The 22,404-nt window shown below is 41.0% G+C and overlaps 1 protein-coding gene across 5 annotated transcripts in view; it reads right to left on the bottom strand.

Annotated features, from left to right (window-relative positions):
• Nucleotides 1–22,404, bottom strand: part of NEK11 (NIMA related kinase 11) — a 277,182-nt gene that overhangs the window by 84,856 nt on the left and 169,922 nt on the right. For all 5 annotated transcript variants that reach the window (XM_043968528.1, XM_043968529.1, XM_043968526.1 and 2 more), the window contains one exon: nt 1,203–1,393. In XM_043968528.1, coding sequence (XP_043824463.1) covers nt 1,203–1,393 — 191 coding nt within the window. The remainder of the gene's footprint in view (nt 1–1,202; nt 1,394–22,404) is intronic.

The following is a 22,404-nucleotide window of genomic DNA, read 5'->3' as shown; positions in this document are numbered from 1 at the left end:
TTAAAACAGACACCTTCATTCAATAAGCACCTATTCCCAAGTAGATCATACCACAAGGCTTGATGGCATACCTAAAATACATTTTCCTGCTGAAACTGCAACATTTGTTTCATTCAGGAAAGGAAGAGACAAACAATGCAATAGAAAGATGACTGGAGACTCTATGAAAACATTTGTCAAGCTGAAGCACTGTCCAATGTCGATTAGGATGGAGAAAAACCACTTCAGTGACAGGCTTTTCTTTCCCCACACCTGACACTTACAATGACAAAGTATACCACTGTGGTGACAGCTATAAATATCATACTCAAAAGAGGTTGTAGGGCTCATTCCAATTCAGTGATTACTGATTTCAAAGATCACATTATTAAAACTACTGTAATGGTTTGCGATGAGACAGCTAGGTGGTGCAGTGGGTAGAGCACTGGGTCTGGAGTCAGGAGGACCTAAACTGAAACACAGCCTCAAACACTAGCTGTTAGATCCTGGGCAAGTCACTTTACCCTGCCTGCCTCATTTTCCTCATCTGTAAAATGAGCTGGAGAAGGAAATGGCAAACCCCTCCAGTATCTTTGCCAAAAAAAGGTGTCACAAAGATTGGACAGTGAAAAATGACTGAACAACAACAACAAAATGGTGTCTCTCCTATTTCATTATGACCTCCTTCTTTTCCTTTCTTTGTATCCCCTGCACTTATACTGTTGTTACTGTTGTTCAGTCATAAGTTGTGTCCTCCTGTTCATTACCCCATGGGCCATATCATGTCAATTACATACATGGGGTTTTCTTGGCAAAGATACTGGAATTGTGTGCCATTTCCTCTTTTCCAGTTTTTTACACAGGCAAGGGTTAAGTGACTTTCCCAGGGTCACACAGCTAGTAAGTGTTGGAAGCCTGCTTTGAATCTGAGGCTGGATATGATTTTAGGTCTTCCTGTCTCAAGGTCCACTGGGCTGCCTTATTTTGGCACCCGTGTGGAAAGTGAAGGGAGGCAAGGAGATACAGGAAGGAGAAAACCAACTTGAAGGTTATTACCATACTCCACACAAGAAATGAGGAGGGAGTTTTAATTTACTTTGGATGGAGCTCTTGTCAATTACATCACTTCAGTGCCTCAGGGATGTACCATCTTTAGTCTTTCGGGAGACCAATGGAAAACTGGAGATTTTGACCATTCTAGCCCTTGAAGGGACAATACATACCTGTTGACTAGTCCTGTAAGTGCTCTCTGCTACTTCCTCCTCCACCTCCTCCTCTTCCACCTTGTCTTCCTCCACCTCATCTTCCTCCTCTTCTATCACCTCTTCTATTTGATCCTCCTCACTTGCTTCAGAACAGGAATCAAATACATCCACATAATACTCTTCAGCTTCTAAGGGATCTTCTGGGATCTCTGAAATGAGACACAGTCACAGGCAGCTCATTACAGTTACAATCACAGGGAGTAAGACGGCGTTTTTCCCCAGAGATGTGGAAAGAGGTGGCTTACAGTTGTTCCATTACATCAGTGGTGCCCTGTAAGAACATGAAGACTAAATGCTTACAAATAAAATCAGGAAGAGAATGGGGGACACTTGTTAAAGTGAAGAGTCAGCAAGGACAGAGGAGATGTCATTCTCAACTTCCTTCTGAAACTCCAAGTGAAAAAGCCATGAAACCATGATATCACTATTGCTTAAAAGTGTATCTCTTTGAAACTGGGTAGGGAATACTGGCAGTGAGGGGGTGCAATGGATAGGGCTCTGGGCCTAGAGTCAGGAAGACACATCCTCCTAAGTTCAAATTTGGTCTAGCTGTGTGACCTGGAAAAGTCACTTAACCCTGTTTGCCTTAGTTTCCTCATCTATAAAATGAGCTGGAGGGGGAAATGACAAACCACCCCAGTAGCTTTGCCAAGAAAAACCCAAAATGGGGTCACAGAGAGTCAGACATAACTGAACGGCAATTATTATTATTAATAAAATGTAGACTCACATCAAGAACCATGAAAGAGGATAATGTCCTATGTGAGCAAAATAGTGCGCCCCTCTCCCCCTTCGCCAAGAGCCCATCCTGAACTTATATGGCACACCGAGCCAACAAGGCTACTGTCATTCAAAGGACAACACACACCCAATAGCTGGTTCTATTTCCTCTATACTTCTTCTTCCAAGGGAGAAGGCAAAGGAAATTCAGTCCCCTCCAAGTCTGTTTATCAGAATGTTTTCTTGGCCTGTGTGCAATCACTTGTTGCATTAATGTTCGCTTTTCCCATCAAGGGGAAAATGCTCTTTGATAAATAGCTTTAATTTCCTCTCCACCTACAGTGAGACTTATAACTGATGCATCAGGGCAGTACTCTTAGAATTCCCACACACTTAGTAGGCAATGACGGAGTGTGTTTACCCAGTAATCCAATAATGCCTGCCTCGGAGATTGCACTACCAAATGTTCCAGATGAGGGCTGCACACAGGCAGAGAAGATTATGTATGATACAGGTGCCGTGGAAAGGATTTTCATTTAGCCCTTCTTCAATTAAGCCCCAAACAAATCCCTTCAGCTGTGGTGTAAAAATACCAATTAAAAATGCTTATAATTATTATACTTATTTACTTTGTAATATTGAAGTAATATAATACTGTTATATATAATTAATATGGTAATTCTAATAAGACCTACATATTATTACTAAAGTTATTATGTTAATAATAAATTGTAGCATTTTTCATTAATATGACAATTATAGGATAGAATCATGGGATAATCCAGTGTATAAAGAATTTAAATATGTATATCTACTGAAGGGCAGCGAAGAGACACAGATCAACCAATCAAGCTCTGTACATTATCCAAGAATTGCACACTGGGACTGACATTAAAAGTCATCAGAGTGCTATATGATCAGAAAAGAGGTAGACTGTCCTGTCTTGCAGCAAGACAGCAAAGTAACAGTATGGGCAATCTACATGCTGGGTTTATAGAGCTTTATACCTCCAAGTAGCTTGGAGAATTATGATTGTAGTATAGTGGATGCAGACATCCTTTTAAAATGTTGTTCTTAAGTTTTTATGAATTGGTATTATATCTAGGAAATTGTGGACAAACAGTTTGGCCTATGATAATGGTCTGGGTCCCCAGTATAGTTTAGTTTATTGGTGAGTTCTCCAGAGGTCTTTACTTGTAGTACCTGGAGTTTGTCATAGGTCTATCCATAAAAGTTAGGGAACTTCTGATGTAAAATCACAGTCATCAGGCTTCATGAGATGGGCAGTAATGGACCTCTACTATTTCTTTCCAAATCTACATTGATCCACTCAATCAGTCTCCTTTAAAAAATAACCTTCTGGGGCAGCAGGTGCACAGTGGATAGAGCACCGGCCCTGGAGTCAGGAGGACCTGAGTTCAGATCCGGCCTCAGACACTTGGCACTTACTGGCTGTGTGGACCCCTGGGCAAGTCACTTAACCCCAATTGCCTCACCAAAAAAAAAAAATAACCTTCTTACTACCTCACACCTATCAGATTGGCTATATGACAAAAAAGGAAAATAATAAATGTTGGAGAAGCTGTGAAAAAAACTGGAACACTAACACATTGTTGGTGGATCTGTGAATGATCCAAACATTCTGGAGAGCAATTTGGAACTATGTCCAAAGGGCTATGGGACTATTCATACCTTTTGACCCAGTGGTACCTCTGCTAGGTCTGTATCCCAAAGAGACCACAGCAAAAGGGGAAAAGGACCCACATGTACAAAAATATTGATAGCAGCTCTCTTTGTGGTGGCAAAGAATAGGGGAATGGCTAACCAAGTTGTGTTATATGAATGTAATGGAATACTATTGTACTGTAAGAAACAATGAGAAGGAGTTCTGAGAACCCTGGAAGGACTTACATGAACTGATGCTGACTGAGAGGAACAGAACCAGGAGAACATTGTACACAGTAACAGCTAACATTGTGTGATGAACAGTGGTGATAGACTTGGCTCTTCTCAGCAGTGAAACAATCCAAAACAGTTTCAAAGAACTCGTGATGGAAAAGGTTCTCAAACATCCAGAAAAAAAAAGAACTGTGAATTATGAATGCAGATTGAAGATACTGTTTTCTACTTTTGGACTGTTTATTTTCCTTCTTGTTTGAGGTTTTTCCTTTGTGCTCTGATTCTTCTTTCACAAGATGACTATATAGAAATATGTTTGATGCGATTGCACATATACAACCGATATCAGACTGCTTTGTGTCTTGCAGAGGAGGGAGGGAAGGGGGGAAGAAAAGAAAAATTTGGAACTAAAAATCCCAATGAAAACAAATGTTGAAAACTATCTATGTATGTAATATGTAACTGGAAAATAATAAAAAAAATTAAAAAAAATAACCTTCTGCAGTTTGTGGTGCCAATGACTAGTTCTGGAATCGCCATTATAAACTTCTGTTTCCTCAGATCAATCCACATCAGTCAATGTTCAATATTTCTTATTCAAAACATTGTTGGATGTGTGACCCTGGGCAAGTCACTTAACCCCAATTGCCTCACTAAAAACAAACAAACAAACAAACAAAACAAAACATTGTTGGATAAGTCATATGGATGTCACCCATGGAGGGTCTTTGATCCTATTCTTGGATCTTAGTTGCTTCATAGGCTCCACCCAGAGGTATCCCAATTTCAGTGATATTGAACAAAACCAACATGCAGTTCTGTACGTTTTTGACCATATCCTCTAAGTATGTCAATCAATCTCCTTCCTCTGTTTTAGCTGCCTCAAGGTGATAGGTCCTAATATTTTGTCGATACCCACATAGGTTTTTGTCTAGGGTGCTTTTGAAATCTGCTATTGCCCATTTTTAACAATTCCAAAAGTATACATTAATATTGCGGAGGTGTGAATTGCTTTAAATATGATCTTCCCCATTACACTTTAATTTCAGGATGCCAATAAGTCTCTTAACGTTCAGCTGCAGCATTCTCATTAATAGCTTTACGCACTCAGTGTCTTGCCTGAAGGAGACTAAGTTATTTATGTCTTGCCTTCATCCACTGATTCAATGTGACCTATGGATTCAAGCCCCAAACCCTTCTGCCTCTAATTTCCCTTTGCATACATTAAGAATTTTGCACTTATCAAGTCCAAATGACAACATGCTATCAGCAAAGATTCCATGTGATGAAGGAATTGGCAAATATATGACTGTTGTTTTTGTCATTTATTTAAGGGGGAAAATAGTAGAAATAGTAGTGTTTTTGCCCGGAAGTCATTCTGCACTGTCCCTGTGCTTGGATGTGTTTTACAGAAGATCTGTACAATTTCCAAAGAGACTTTTGTGCATCTTTGTGCCTCATTTTATGTAAGGCAGGCAGGGAAGATATTAGCAGCAGTTTGCCACTGAGGCAGCTGAAGATGCCTGACTTAAAAACGGCTCATTCAAAGCCACAGTGCCAGTGTGAGGAAGAGCTAAGACCAGGATTCAGAATCGCACATTTCCTAATCCAAAGTGTTTCATGGAAATAACAGAACCAGGTCTAGAACTTAGGTTTCCTTAAGGTGATGGGATTTTCCCAGTTGATAAAAAGCTAGAAGGGACCTTTGAAGCCCAAGGTCAGGGATGTCAAAGTCAAATAGAAATGGAGGCCACTAAACCATACATAAGGATCCCCGTAGGCTGCATATTGACTTAGAAAACCCAAAATTAACATCATGTCATGGTGTATTTTTATTTACTTTGTTAAATAGTTCCCAATTACATTTTAATCTGGCTCAGGGGAGTGCTGTCAGCCTCGTGGGCTTACAGGCCACATGTCTGACACCTTTGATGTAACGCAGTCTCTTCATCCAACAGAGGAGGAAAACTGAGGCCAAAGGAGGCTAAATGATTTGCCCAAGGTCACCCAGGTGGTAGGATTCAAACTCAAGTCCTTTGACTCCCCAGCCAGCATTCCACTCAATGCGCCATGTTGTTTTCTAAACTGAATTAAGTTTCCCAAATATTTACTGAGAGTCTGCCATGGGCAAGGCACTGTTCTAGGCACTGAACCCGACTGTGCTACTCTCCCCATGACATTAATAATCTTCTGTCTTTATCTAGGCCTTTGTGTCCCTCTGACTATCTTTAGAGATGAAAGTTCTTTACAGGCCCAAGGCCTGTGTCATCTTCATGATATTCTTGAGAACTGCATGGCTTGCAAATAATAATGTTTTTGGACTTCAACACATATGAAATGAAAGGGCAGAGATTTCAGTGACAAGGTTAAGACCCCTAATGAAGATACTTTGTTTTGACCACCCAGGTCACCTAGCTGCCAAAATTTTTGTTGTTGAGTCATGTGCAAATCTTCATGACCCCATTTGGGTGTATTTTTTTATTCTTTTGGTTTTGGTGGGGCAATGAGGGTTAAGTGACTTGCCCAGGGTCACACAGCTAGTGTCAAGTATCTAAGGTCGGATTTGAACCTCAGGTATTCCGGAATCCAAGGCTGGTGCTTTATCCACTGCGCCACCTAGCTGCCCCACTGAGTGGTTTTCCATTTTATTTTTCTAGCACATTTTGCAGATGAGGAAATTGAGGCAAAGAGAGTTAAGTGACTTGCCCAGGGTCATATAGCTGATATGTGTCTGAGGCCAGGTTTGAACTCAGGTCTTCCTGACTCCAGGCTTGCAGCTCTATCCATTGCTGCTTGGCACATGGGAGATGCTTAAAAATGAGGGCTTCTGAGGTCCCTTCTAGCCCTCAGTCTATGATCTTCTTTTCCATCTCTATCTCCCAGGAGCCCCAGGTGAAAGACATGAGTCAAGGTCACTCGTGAGTCATATCCTGTGAGAATGTCAGGTTCTCTTAGATCCCCAGACTTTGCTTTTACCATAAGATTGGATTCTCTCTCTCTACATAGCTAATAATAATGTCAAAATTAATTAATATTTGCTAAGCATGGAGAACAAATGACTTGCAATGTGGGAAATTCAGCAGACAAGTTTTGCCTTTTAAAAATTTGTCCCTGGAAAAGTACTAATATCCAAGTTAACATTTTTCAAAAAGGGTTTTCCAAGTTCTATACAATAAAATAAAATCTTTAGACAAAAATGACTACATTTATGTTTTAGCCTTGGGATGTGTCCTACCATTTTCATATGACCTTTTGGGAGACGAGTACAACATACAACATCTGGAATGTCATACTCCCATTTGAGGACTACATTGTAAAAGGGTCATTGACAGCTTGAAATGAGTTCTAGAGGTATGTGACCAAGATGGTGATGGGACTCAAAATCATATCATTCTAGGATCATTTGAAGGAAATGGGGACATTTAGTTTGGAGAAGAATGAGGGCAGGAAGCTATCTCCAAGTATTTGAAGTTCTGACATGTAGAAGACAGTTTAGTTTTGTTTTCCTTGGGGTCAGAAGGCAGAACCAGGAATGCCAGGTGGAAGTCATATAGAGGCAGTTTTTAGATCTATATCCAAAAGAGTATTTTAATACATTTGATCAAATGCAGATGTCACTTTGGTAAGTGACATGAGAATTTGTCCTGAATATTAAAAAAAAAAAGTAATGTACAGTACTTAATTTAGTCCTACATACAGAAAGGGTCATGAATATGCATTTTAGTTAAAGAAATTGTTTCTTTTCACAGTCTCATGTGTGACTTCTGTAGGCTAAGCTAATCAGTGTGGTTAATTTTAGCCCTGGTTTAGAAGGTTTATTTTGGAAAAGGTCACTGTACTAACTTATAGCTTATAGTTTCATAGAGGTGTGGCAGCTAAAAACGTGTAAGAATTTAGCCAAGAGAGGTTGAAACAGAAAAAAAAAGACTGAATTTGTTGTTCCCACCTAAGTATATTTCTCCTGGAAGTTGCCCTGGGGGTGCTTTGGCAGGCTTGAAGGGATGGATGGGCATACAGTGCATGGACTTCTTGTTGGTGTTTGTCCTTCATTATCGAAGAGGATCAATGACATTGTGCACAATAGGGAGCTCAAAGACCCAAGAATGGACTTTGGATGAGATGGCTTCTAGTATTTCCAATCATGGTGTGTTAAGAGACGAAAAGGGGCATCACAAGGATGCTTAGGTTTGATTAGTCCAATGGAAGCAGCATTGAAAGGACCTGAGTTCAAATCCTGCTATTGTTATTAACTGTGAGACTTGGAGCAAGTCAGTTAACTCAATGCAACTGAGTTTTCTCATCTGTAAAATCAGGGAAGGGAAAGGGGTGGGTAGCCTGAGATCTACTTCTGAGGTCTCTTACGGCTCTAAATCTATGATGCTAAGATCATCCCTTGATACGGCCTTGAGAGAAGTCCCAGAACCATTGACTGGTTTAAAACAAAAATGCATTCTAGATAACTTTAATCCCACCAGTTGGGGGCTGAATTGCTGGGGTTTTTTCCCTAGTGCCTTCCTTAATACTTCTTTGGAGTAAGTTTAAGGAAACATAGAGTCTTAGAATCTGTAGGTAAAACAGACCTTAGAGAGTTTATCTATACTCTCTGTGGTGAAGAAAACTGATACCTGGAAAGGTTTTAGTTTTAGTTTATTGCTTCACTCACAAGGTCTGAGAGGAGTCATTTAGAAGCCAGATTGGTAGATCTCACCAATCATCACCTCCTCCCACCAAGACCTGAGTTCAAATCTGGCCATAGACACTTAATAGCTGTGTGACCCTATTCAAGTCACAACCTCCATGTGCCTCAGTTTTCTCAGCTGCAAAGTAGAAATAATAATAGCACCTACCCCCTAGGGTTGTTGTGAGGATCAAATGAGATGATATTTGTAAAGTGCTTAGCACAATACCTGGAACATAAAAGGTGCTTAATAAATGCGTGTTTCCTTTTTTTCAAATTCATGGACCCTCTGAATTTATCCACATAAGGGTCCATGGACCTCAGATTAAAAACCCTCCCAGAGCTAGACACATGGTACTGTTGAGTCTCTTTCTCTCTTAGGGGAGTTTTATCATGAAAAATCTTTATCATCCAAAGAATCGATGGACGCTTTGCCATATACGGTGCTCTCTGAGCTCTCGAGTCATCCCAGAATTCTGGTATTTGAAGCGAGGCAGGATGGGGAGACACAACACCCTCACCAACAGCAGGTGCCATATGCTGCTTCCTTTGTATTACTGTTCCAGGGGTCGTGAGGGTTTGCATTTTCTCAGAACCACCTACATTTTGTCAGCTCACAGCCTCGGTTCTAGACAATAAAAGGATCTGCAAGAAAAAGGACCCAAATACCCCAGGCAAATCTTTTGGAGATGTCCTACCCTAGAGTGTGAGAGCTCCCTTCCCACTCACTACATCAGAAGTAGAAGGGGGGGGGGACGGCTAGGTGGCTCAGTGGATAAAGCACCGGCCCTGGATTCAGGAGTTCCTGAGTTCAAATCCGGCCTCAGACACTTGACACTTACTAGCTGTGTGACCTTGGGCAAGTCACTTAACCCCCACTGCCCCGCAAAAAAAAAAAAAGAAGAAGTAGAATGGGACCCCAAAGTATAACTTAGCAAACATGTCACAAGTGCCTAGAAACGTAGGGGAGAGTGAAATCAGCATCTAAGGCAGGCACTCAAGCAATAAAGTATCTCTTTCATAAAGAGATACAGATGCAATGGCGGCTCATAAGGATGGAGAGTTTAACTGCCTGGGGCAAGTTGCCGCCAGCCTTCTTCCTTCTTACCCTGTTTGGCACATTGGCTAAAGCTTGGAGCTTGGGACAATAGAACTGCTGCCTCCCAGGACCCCTGTGTACTTTCCCTCCACCCAGCCTGGGGGTCTATTCAATGTGCTTGGCGTTTCCTTGTTTTCTCCTGATGACTGGAGGGTACAAATGCAGGAACCACTAAGAGGAAGAATCTTCTTGTTCTCTAAGGGATGGGCATCCACAGGCACCATCAATAAAGGGTTAGAGAAAGAAGAAGCAAATGGGGTTGGTGGATGCCTCTCTGTTGTAGAGTAACAACTCTCTGCCAACCCTCCACGACCAAAACAGATCTGTTTCCTCCGTGTGCTCTCTCATTCTGGCTTCCTAATCAGTCGTTTTCTCTTTCCTGGCATGAAACTCCTTGGGGACATCTCTTCCTCTTGTTCTCTGGAGTTCCTTTATGCTTATATGATGTAGCTCATCATGCACTTCTCCAGAAAATATTGATTTTAGTTCTTTGGAGAGAGCTATTTGTCCCCTGCGCCTTGGGGTTGATGCTGCTCTCAGAAGGATGGATGGAAGAGAGACAAAACTGGTATCCGAGAAACCAGTTATCAGGGTATATTACAATACTACAAATATGAAGAGATAAGGACCTGAACTAATAATTCTAGAAACAAATGAGGGGAGGGTGTCACATAGCAGTTTATATCTCACTTGAGGTTTTATACAGTACTTTATGGCTTAACAGGGTTTCCCTCACTGTACAACATCCCTTGTGAAGCCAGTAAGGCAAGCAATTGTGATCTCTCATATGCAGACGAGGAAACTGAAGTCCCAGGAAGGTTATATTATTTTTTTTGGGGGTCACACAGTCAGTCAGTTTTAAAGCTAGGATGCATGATTTAGCCATATACTTGAAAATGTAAAAGAATTTCCAAAAGTAAGATGCTGACACATGTGCTGGACCTGGATGGAGTCAGGAAGACCTGATTTCAAATCTGTCCTCAGACACTCACTAGGCGTGTGACCCTGGGTAAGTCATTGAATTTCTATTTACTTCAGTTTTCTTACCTATAGAATGAAGATAATAATACCACTTGCCTCCCAGGGTTGTTGTGAGGATCAAATGAGATCGTTGTAAAAGCAAACTGCACAGAGTAAGTACTAAATAATGTTAATCATTTTTATTATTTTGGACCCTGTCCACAACAGTTTGTTTTTAAAGCTTTATATAACATAAAATGCTAATTACTAAGGAAATAGAGTACTGAACTACAGTATACCTACAGTACTGGATAACAGTATTCAGTTTACAATATAGAGTATTATATATGGAAACACAGTTATTAAAATTGAAAAAGCAAACAAACAAGCAAAAAAACCCCAAATAACAATTTCAGTGACCTCAGGTTTGCAGAGAATTATACAGGCAATGTGTTATTTTTCTATGATAGATAAAAAACAGGTTCCCAAAGGTGAAGCCTTCAGTAAAGAATTAATCAATTAACAAACGAGGGCTTAGCTTCTCTTCCAATTACACTAATAAGGAAAATGTGCAGGTTTCCTCATTATCAGTAATTTTCTGGCTTTGTGACATTAAAGTCACACAATGATTCCCCGACAGAGCTGGGAATGGACTCTAGGTCTCTGGACAGTCAATTCCCTGGTTCTTTATCTTTAAATAACTGAGAGGGTAGCTAGGTGGTACAGTGGATAAAGCACTGGTCCTGGATTCAGGAGGACCTGAGTTCAAATCCAGCCTCAGACACTTGACACTTACTAGCCTGTGTGACCCTGGGCAAGCCACTTAACCCTCATTGCCCCACAAATAAATAAATAAGCAAACAAAAATAAATAAATAAATAAACAAATAAATAAATATATAGATAAATAAATAAATAGATTGTTAATAAAATAAAGAACTGAGAATAGGAAGGAGAGGGAAGAAAGAAAACCTATAATAACTTTTGGTTCTTTACTGGAGGCAACCATTAATGTCTAAGATGATCTAACACCTAATAAGTTAGGAGGTGAATCTAACTTAAGTGCTTCCCAATGGGTCAGAATTCTTTTTTTTTTCTCAAGCACAGGAAAAGGGGGTTTCCAAGCCCTGAAACATACCCCCATTAGCCTGACGATCAGGGCTGCTGTACAGGCATCAGGGTAAAGTTATCTCAGTGTTAACTGAGTTCCAAGCATTCGGGCAACCCTTTGGAACAATGTTTAACACCAAGTCAGGTAGTATGATGATAGAAGCCATCAGGTACAGACATGGAGACTCAGCAAGTAACAGAAAACCATTTCCTTTTGCATCAGGAGAGCCATTACTGAAAAGGTCATTTGGTGACACTGGAAGCAGCAGGAGGATTAGACTTCATCACTCATTAAGGGAAACTGAATGAGCAAGAAAAATTGAGGGGGGGGAACTGCTTTGAAAGTCAAAGGTTATACTTGCCATTTTTGAACAACCAGAAGACTTTTAGTCAATCCTGAATTAGATTCCTTTTCAGATTTCCAATTTGGGGACGGGGCGGGGGGGGGGGGAGGTTGGACTGCTGTGCTTGACTACAATAAAAAAACAGTGCAGGGGCAGCTAGATGGCGCAGTGGTAAAGCACCGGCCCTGGATTCAGGAGTACCTGAGTTCAAATCCGGCCTCAGACACTTGACACTTACTAGCTGTGTGGACCCTGGGCAAGTCACTTAACCCTCATTGCCCTGCAAACCTCCCCCCACAAAAAAAAAAAAACAAAAAAACAGTGCAGTGGAAAATAGACAGTGGACCAGGGGTTCAAATCCTGGCTGGGACATGTGTGTGACCTTAGATAAGTCACTTCCATATCTGAGCCTCAGTTTCATCCCTCTGTAAAAATGACAGGGTTGGACTAGGTTGTCTCTAAGGTCCCTTCCAGATCTAAATCTATGATCTCTTCTAAAATCACCTCTGGCTTATGAAATCTCTGTGAAAGCCTCAGCTCCAGAAGATAGGAAACACACTTGGAGCAGCACAATACATGTCCTCATTCCATGCTAACATCCAGTTGAATTGGGGTTTTTTTTTGCAGGATATAATTATAGTTTATGTTGTAACTGGTCATTGCTCTGTCTTTTAGAGTTTTATTCTAATATTTTTTCCAATTCCATGAAAACAATTTTAAATTTCATTTTTTAAAAATTTTGTGTTCCAAATTCTCTCCCTCCCTCCTCTCTCCCCTCCCTGAGATTGCAAGCTATTTGCTATCGGTTATGCACATGGCATGGTCATGGAAAACATATCTCTGTATTAGTCACAACATTCAGTTCTGACCACAGCAGAGGCAACCCCAGAGCCTGAACCCCTAAGGAAGGGGGTATATTCAGGGCATGTTGTTGAGAACTAAGCAGTCATGAGAGCTTGAGCAAGTCAATGTATTTCTCTGGGTTTCCATTCCTTTATCCAGGTGGAAGACACTAGCTGTGTGACCCTGGACAAACCATTTGGCCTCTCCCAGACTCAGTTTGGTCATTTGTAAAATGGTGATAATAACAGTACCTACTTCATAGGATTGTTGTGATGACCAAATGAGATAATGCAGAGAAAGTGCTTTTTATACTTTCAAGCACTGGGTGGGGGCAGGGGGGGGAAGGGGGCAGCTAGCAGCTAGGTGGCATACCGGCCCTGGATTCAGGAGGACCTGAGTTCAAATTCGGACTCAGGACACTTAACACTTATTAGCTGTGTGACCCTGGGCAAGGCACTTAACCCTCATTGCCCTGGGGGAAAAAAGCACTATGGAAATGCTAGCTATGATGATGAAGGTGGTTGGTCGTAGTGATAATGACCCACCAGTCTTTGATTCAATGACAATATGCACCAAAATCTTTTCACAGATGTAGGCCACCTACCTTGATGACAATCAGGAATGATGATGACAGTAGGACCATGTATATTTCAAGCTTTAGGCGGATGGTTTTTTAAACATATGTTTTAGTAAAGCTAAATCTACCATAAGTTTCTATGAAGGAAAAGAAAACATCTGAGAGACTCATTCTTCTTCGGTCTATTTCCCCAGCATCATCGGTTGTGATTAATAGTATGCCCAGAACCTAAAGCCAGTGTGAGGAAAGCAGATTAGGCAATAAGTCCAATATACCGTCTACGGTCCCCGGCTATCCTTCTAAGAGCCAATGATGCAGGGCTTGCTGTCATTCCAAAGTGGAGTACGTTGTCTTAGGAAGGAATAGGTTCCCAATGAGAGAGGTCTTCTGACAAACACTGGATGGACTAACTTAAATCAATTGACTTTGATGGATGTTAAGAACCTAGATATATTTCCAGCGAGGGGACGTAAAGACAAAAATGAGACAGCCCCTCTTCTCAATGCCCTTCTGCTGAACCACTTTTCAGGGCATGTTATAAAGGGGACTCTTATTTAGTTAAAGGGGTAAAAGTAACCCACCACCGAGGTCTCTTCCAACTATGAGAGTCTGTGACTGTTTGTAGCCAGAGTGATTGGCAGTTTCACTGTCCTCTTAAGGCTTTGCAATGTCAATTTCCACACAAACCCAGTTGTCAGGTGAATAGAAAAACATTTTGAATCAATATGATATATGGTACCTTCTAATTAAACATCTCTCCTAGTAGCCTTAGAAAATATTCCTTAGGGGGAAAGAGGTTGACAAGGGTTGAGCTTGGTTTCAAAGATTACCTGAGTTTTATTCTTCTAAATCCCTATAGATTTCTCCAGTCAGCCAACCTGTCAGTTTTGTCATTTTAAAAATGGAGGTATTAATATTTGTTATTTTCCCTACTTCCATAGGAGGCATAAGGTCCTGAGAATCAATTAGATGATATATGGAAAATCCTTTGAGTGTTTCCAAAACAGGCTTGAAAAAAGAGAAATTTACCCCTTTGCTCTATGGTTTGTGTGCATTAAATGGAAGGCCAGGCCTGGAGTCAGGTAAGACTCATCTACTGTGTTCAAATCCAGCCCCAGATACTTCTAGTTATGTTATCTTGGACAAGTCACTTAATCCTGTTTGCCTCAGTTTCCTCATCTATAAAATAGTTAGAAAAGGAAATGACAAAGCAATCTAATATCTTTGCCAAGAAAACCCCAAATGGGGTAACAAAGAGTCAGATATGACTGAAAAAACAACTGATTTATGGTTTATAACCTGGGCCAAACCCAGCAAATTAAGCACAGAAAGTGATCATTTTCTTTTCTGATCTGTCCCTGAGTGATACTATTTATCTCTTGCTGTGCAGGAAAAGCATAATTTTTAAAGCATTTTATAATGCCCTCCCCCCACCCCCTGGAGAAAGAGAGAGGGAAGGAAGAAGGGAGAAAGGGGGGGAGAGAGGAAGAGGGAGGGGGAAGGAGTAAAAAGGAGTGGGGGGAGAGGGAGAGAGAGAGAAGGAGGGAGGGAGATTGAGAGGAGAAAGAAACATATTATTGAGTGATTTTCAGAAAGGAGTTTTCTGGGGAGAAGGAAAGAATGAAGAAGGCTTGTGGATTTTTAAAGGCTATGGACAGGGATTTGTGGATCTGTGAATTTAGTGGTATAAGGAAACTTCCCTAGTGATAGAAGTCCATACCTTTTCTAGAATTTAGAATCGAAAACCTCTTCTAGAATTTAGTGAACTGCCTAGAATAGTAAGAAGCTTAGTGTAAGGGTCACAGAGCCAGAATGTGATTGACCCAAGGCTTCCTGGCTTCAAGGTCAACTTTCTAGCCATGATGTGACACTGCCTCTCCAGGAGTTATGTCTACTTAAAAACTAAAATAAAGCAAAAACTCTGTATAAAATGCAGAGAAAGCAGTTTAAAACCCTCTCCTTCTCATTACTCAGTTATTTAACACTAAAAAGGAATGCCAGTCAAAATGTAATTATAGACAAGGCCTTGCTAATATCTTGCCTCACTAAATGGAAAGAAAGCAACAGTTTAAAAGCATGAAAAGAGATGAACACATTATGGAAATGGTATCTATTGCTGCCTCAATAGCTCCATACCAGCAAGAACTGCAGAAAAACCCTGGAAATCCCACCCAACCACTAAATCTTTCCAATTTGACAGGTGTGACAGTGAAAGGATTATAATTGAAGTACAGTCTGCTCTTTGGTTGTTTATAATTTAGAGTTGTGTTCATCCCATAGAATATATTGCACTGCTGACAGATAAACCCAAATTTCCTTATATTCAAATAATGAAGAATGAAAAGCTTCCCAAGGGACCACTTTTTTTAAAGCTCACGGGAACACAGACTGTAAGAATATGGCTGTAGAGGGTAAAAGAGAGCAAGAGGTCTAATTCATGACTGGCGCTAATAAAACAATCAATTCTAAAAGATGCCATGGAGGGCAGGAATACATTCAGCAATGTCTTGATGTTTTTATCTCAGTGACAGTGGAAGCTAACGTATCAAACCTTATCTTCATGCATCGATGTATGGGCTGCAGATACAGCTCCCCTGGAGGCTTCCCCACCCATCCCCACCCCAGAAAAGTTGAATAGTAACAGAAAGACAATTTATCAAATCATTCACATCTAATTTAGGCTCCTGGGATGATGAAAGAATAGCTGTGACTAGCAGACTCGGGAGTGAAATGGATGGCATTTTGCTGACTGGGTTACAAAGTGAAAAGAAGAGAGAAAGAGGCAGAGTAATGAATAAATGAAAGTGGGAGGAAGGAGAAGGGGAAGAGAGAGAATAAAAGAGAAGGAAGAAAGGAAGAAAGGAAAGGAGAAAAAGAGGAAAGGAGAAAGGGGGAATGGGAAAAAAGTAAGAAAAGGAGAGAGTGAGGAAAGAAATAGAGAAAAAGGAGGGGGTAAGGAGCATAGTTGGATCTTTTCACAACTCCACAAATAGTGGATTAGCATCCCAGTTTTCCCACATTCCCTGCAACATCCAATATTATCCTTTTTTGTTATATTTGCCACTCTGATAGGTATGAGGTGATACTCAGAGTTGGTTCTAATTTGCATTTCTCTGAATCTAAGAGAGCATTTTTCAGATGATTACAGATAGCTTTGATTTCTTTCTTTGAAAACTGCCTGTTCATATCGTTTGACCATTTATCAATTGGGGAATGACCTTGGGTTTTTATAAATTTGACTCAGTTCTCTATATGTTTGCGAAATGAGGCCTTTATCCGAGATATTTGTTCAGAAATTCTTTCCCAGTTTTCTGCTTTGCTTATAATCCTTGGTTACAATTAGTTATGTTTGCTGCAAAACTCTTTTTAAATTTTATAAGATCAGATTATCTATTTTACCCCCTTTTGCATTGCTCTCCTATATCTTCTTTGGTCCTAAATTCTTCCTCTGTCCATAAATCTGACAGATAAACTATTCCATGCATTTCTAATTTGATTATGGCATCACCCTATATGTGTAAATCATGTACCCATTGGGGCAGCCTAGGTGGCCTAGTGGATAAAGCACCAGCCTTGGATTCAGGAGGACCTGAGTTCAAATCCAGATTCAGACACTGACACTTACTAGCTGTGTGACCCTGGACAAGTCACTTAACCCCCATTTCCCCTGCCTCCCCCCCAAAAAATAACGTACCCATTTTGACCTTAATTTAGTATGTTATGAGGTGTTGGTCTATAACCTAATTTCTATACTCTAACTAATGGTGGAATTGTGAACTGATCCTACTATTCTGGAGAACACTTTGGAACCCTGCACAAAGGGCACCAAACTGTGCATACCCTTTGATCCAGCAATACCCATACTAGGTTTGTGTCCCAAAGAAATCATAAAAATGGAAAAGGGCCTGCATATACAAAAATATTATAGCAGCCCTTTATGTGGTGGCAAAATATGACAAAATTGAGGGAATACCCATCCACTGGGGAATGGCTGAAAAAAGTTGTGGTATATGAATGTAATGAAATACTATTGTGCTATAAGAATGATGAGCAGGCAGATTTCAGGAACAAACCCTGAAAAGACTTTTACAAACGGATGCAAAGTAAAATGAGCAGAACCAGGAAAATATTGCAATCAGTTTTAGCAACATTGTATGATGATCAAGTAAGAATGACTTAGCTTCTCTCAGCAACACAATGATACAAGACAAGTACAAAGGACCCATGATGGCAAATGCCACCCACATCTAAAGAAAGAGCTGATGGAGTTTGTATGCCGACTGAAGCATACTTTTTTACTTAATTTTTCATGTTTTTTCCCTTTTGCTCTGTTTCCTCTTCACAACTGGGACTAATATGGCAAATATGTTTTGCATAATTGCACATCTATCACCTACATCAATTGCCTACCATTTTAGGAAGAGGGGAGGGAGGGAAGGAAGAAGAAAAATCTCTTGTAACAATGAATGCTAGGGGCAACTAGGTGGTGCAGTGGATAGAGCACCAGCCCTGGATTCAGGAGGACCTGAGTTCAATCTGGCTCAGACACTTGAACTTACTAGCTGTGTGACCCTGGGCAAGTCACTTAATCCCAATTGCCTCACAAAAAAAACCCAAAAAAACCCCCACACCAAACAAACAAACCAAGAAAATGAATGCTAAAATTGTCTTGACATACAACTGGGAAAAAACAGTATCAAAAAAGAAAAGAAAAAGGAGGGAAAGAAGGAAGGGAGAAGGAAGGAGGGAGGGAATTTTACCAAGTTTAAAACAAAATATTAATATAAGGTATTTTGTGTTACTATTCCATTACTTAACACAATATTCCCATGGGATGGTCCCTGTCCCCCTCCCCCCCCCCAAAAAGAAACCAGTTCTAGATGATATACACCTAACGTATAATTGATAAGGGCATAAAACTGGCTTCCGCTCAGCAAGCTTACAGGCCCTTATAGCTATCCAGATGCCCTGGTGCCTCTCGTCCCCTGCTTGTTAGCAGTTTCATTCTCTTGTAATTCAGAGTGAGGTTTTTTCCTTACATATTCTCTGCATGAGATTGTCTCCCACTGCTTCATTATCCTTTTGCCAGTTTATTAAAAATCTGCTTAACAAGGCAGCACGAGGAGGAAATAATTCCAGATACCTGGAATGTCTAAAAGCCAGGCTGTTTTCAGTCCCTGTGGGTAAAGAGCCGGGGACCCTGAGGAGGAAGGGGACACACACCGCTGACACACTGGCGTCTCAATGAAGCAAAGCAAGCAGGGCTGGACACTTAGATGACAAAACAAGTGGTCAGAGTGATGCCCAACCTATTCCCTCTTCAAATGTTTTTGTCATAGGAAACTCCCTTTTGGTCAATGCAGGAGCTGCGAGGGTTTGGACCCCCAGTTTTCAGGAAGTATTCTTTCCTTTATGAGCTTTCTATTGGTCTCCTGCCTCTGTTCTCCATAGCTGACTAGGTGATATCCTAAAGTGAGAGTTGGACTGGAATCAATCCTCCAATCCTCATAGAGCTACCCTGGCTCCCTATTGCCCCTAGGATAAAGTACAGCATTTAACACCTTCTCAACATGTCTCCCACCTATATTTCCAGAATGGTTTTTTCGTTACTCTCCCTCTCCACTCATACATTCCATCCAAATGGGCCTATCTGTTCTTTCTGGGCACAGAAATCCAGAAGCTATTCCCAGAAGCTGGAATGTTCTCCTGTCTTCCTTCTGTCCCTTAGGATCCCTAGAGTCCTTTCAAGTGTAAGGATTGGAATGACGCCACCTGCTGGAGACTGAGAAGATAGAGCAGTTAGTGACTGACCTGTGGGGTCACATGACTAACTTGAGATGTAGGTTTCAAATCTAGGTCTTACTGGCTCCAGGATCCAATACATACCAAATAGCAACTTGAATGAATAAAAAAGCACAAGGAGGAATAGAGAGTGCTTTGTCTTCTTCCTCCCTGCACCCGCTGGCGTCCCCTCTTGCTAGATAAAGTTCTTCTGAGTATGAAGAGGAGCAAAGAGTTGAAAAGCCAAGTGTGAGGAAACACCTTATTTTATTATAAATACAAAACAGCAGAATCTATTATCACTACATTTATTACTTGTACATTTCCATGATCACATTAGTAGGCATACCTTCAAGACCTGTATTTTAGCTAAAAGTTCTTCCTAGATGCCAAACAAGAAACCAATGAATATCTTCTGAAGTTGTATACTTCATGGTAGCAGAAGGAAATTCACACTTGGAACTATATTGAGAGGAAACAATTTGAAATTTCTGGTTGCCAGTTCAAGTTCAGGCTAGGCAGCAAGAAACTCATGAATAACCCAGATCTTATCTAATCTGCCTTAAATACACACACATAGGGGAGCGGAGCCACGATGGCGGAGAGGAGCAGCAAGCTGCCTGAGCTCTCCTTCTGTTCCCTCAAAACGAACATTAAATCAAGCCTCTGGACGGATTCTGAAACTACAGAACCTGCAAAGAGACAGAGAGACACAGTCCTCCAACCAGAGATAATTAGAAGGACTTCAGGAAAAGGTCGGTCTGACTCGGGCAAAAGGGGGCCCAGCGCAGGGCAGCAACCCAGCGCCGAGGGGGTCGGGGCAAATCAGCAGGCAGCTGTGGGTCACAGCCGAACAACTGAGGCTCCCGGAACCTGGTTCAAAATCTGGTGGCCAAGAAGGACAGTGGAAAAACTTACCTGCACCGGCCGAGAGGGCCCACGAACGGCGGGATCAGCACGCGGGGTCTGACGCCTGGCTGGCTGAGCCAATCAGACAGGAAGTGCAGGACAGGGGATCTCCACACACCATAAAGGCCTCAGAGTAAAAGCCCGGTCACACAGCACCTATACCCCTGCACAAGAAGCCCAAAACAGGGACCCTGGTGCCCCCAGAGCAGACCTCAACATAAAGAATAAATAAATAAGCTGCAATAATGAGTACGAAGCAAAAAAGAGCCCTCTCCATTGAGAGCTTCTGTATCAATAGGGAAGAGCACACAAACTCAGATGAGGACAATAGCCTCAATAGTCTACATCTGAAGCCTCACAAGGGAAGGTGTGAAAAGGTCGCAAGAACAAAAAGCCTTCCTGGAAGAGCTCAAAAAGGATTTTAAAAATCAATTGCAAGAGGTAGAAGAAAAAATGGGGAGAGAAATGAAAGCAACACAAAAAAACTATGAAAAAAGAATCAGCAGCTTAGAAAAGGAAGCTGAAGAAAACAAAGCCTTAAAAAATTCACTTGGCCAAATGGAAAAAAAGCTGCATAATCTCACTGAAGAAAACAATACCTTAAAAAATTCACTTAGCCAAACGGAAAAAAAGGTACATAATCTCACTGAAGAAAACAATACCTTAAAAAATTCACTTAGCCAAATGGAAAAAAAGGTGCATAATCTCACTGAAGAAAACAATGCCTTAAAAATTAAAGTGGGACAGTTGGAAGAAAAGGAATCCATGAGACACCAAGAATCGGTCAAGCAGAATAAAAAAAATGAAAAAATAGAAGAAAATGTGAAATACCTCATTGGAAAGACAACTGATCTGGAAAACAGATCGAGGAGAGACAATTTGAGAATCATTGGACTGCCTGAAAGCCATGACCAGAAAAGAATCTAGATACCATATTCCAGGAAATTATTAAGGAGAACTGCCCTGATATCATAGAATCAGAGGATAAAATCCTCATTGAAAGAATCCCATCGATCACCTCCTGAAGAGACCCCCAAAGGAAAACTCCAAGGAATATTGTAGCCAAATCCCAGAATTATCAGGTGAAGGAGAAAATACTCCAAGCAGCCAGAAAGAAGCAATTTAAATATCATGGAGCCACAGTCAGGATTGCTCAGACCTGGCAGCTTCAACATTAAAGGACCGCAAGGCTTGGAATATGATATTCCGGAAGCAAAGGAGATTGGATTGCAGCGAGAATCTATTACCCAGCAAAATGTGCATTTTCTTTCAGGGGAAAAGATGGACATTTAATGACATTGGGGACTTTCAATCTTTCCTGGTGAAAAGACCAGAACTGAATAGAAAATTTGATCTCAACATACAAGACTCAGAGAAGTTTAAAAAGGTAAACAGAGGGGGAAAAAAAAAGTTACCCTATTAGGTTAAACTGTTTATATCCCTACACAGGAAGATAATACTTCAAACTCTTAAGAACTGTAAATGTATTTGGGCAGAGAGAAGGACTTTATATAGAGGGTAATAAATAATAATTGTCTTTGATGTGATGATACAAAAGAATTAAGGAGATAAAAGGGAGTCTATGGGGAGGAGAGGAAAGGGGAGGTGGAATGGGATGACTTATATCATATGAAGAGGTGGAAAAAAACCTATTATACTAGAGGGAAAGAAAGGCAACGGAGGGGGAACATGGTTTCAACCTATTCTCATTAGATTTGACTCAAAGAGGGAATAACATATACGTTCATTGGGATAAAGAAACCTTAACTCACCTATAGGGAAACAAAAGGGAAGGAAAGGGGGGGACTGAGAAGCGGAGGACAAAAGCAAGGAGAAAAGGGTAAAGAAAAGAGAGGGGGGTGCTAAAAAGGGAGGGCAGATTGGGGGAGGCAGGGGTAAGAAGTAAAACGTCGGTAAGGAGGAATAGGGTGAAAGAAGGGGGGAAAAGTACAAAGGGGGTAAATAGAATGGAGGGGAATAGACAGTCAGTAATAATAACTGTGAATGTGAATGGGATGAACTCTGCTATAAAACGGAAGCGAATTGCAGAGTGGATTAAAAACCAGAACCCTACAATATGCTGTTTACAAGAAACACATTTGAAGCAGAGAGATACACACAGAGTAAAGGTAAAAGGCTGGAGCAGAATATATTATGCCTCAGCTAAAGTAAAAAAGGCAGGGGTAGCAATCCTTATCTCAGACAAAGTGCAGGCAAAAATAGATCTCATTAAAAGAGATA

The sequence above is a fragment of the Dromiciops gliroides genome, chromosome 5, assembly GCF_019393635.1.
Source record: "Dromiciops gliroides isolate mDroGli1 chromosome 5, mDroGli1.pri, whole genome shotgun sequence".
Classification (NCBI taxonomy): domain Eukaryota; kingdom Metazoa; phylum Chordata; class Mammalia; order Microbiotheria; family Microbiotheriidae; genus Dromiciops; species Dromiciops gliroides.
This window is presented reverse-complemented; position numbering and strand designations above follow the sequence as displayed.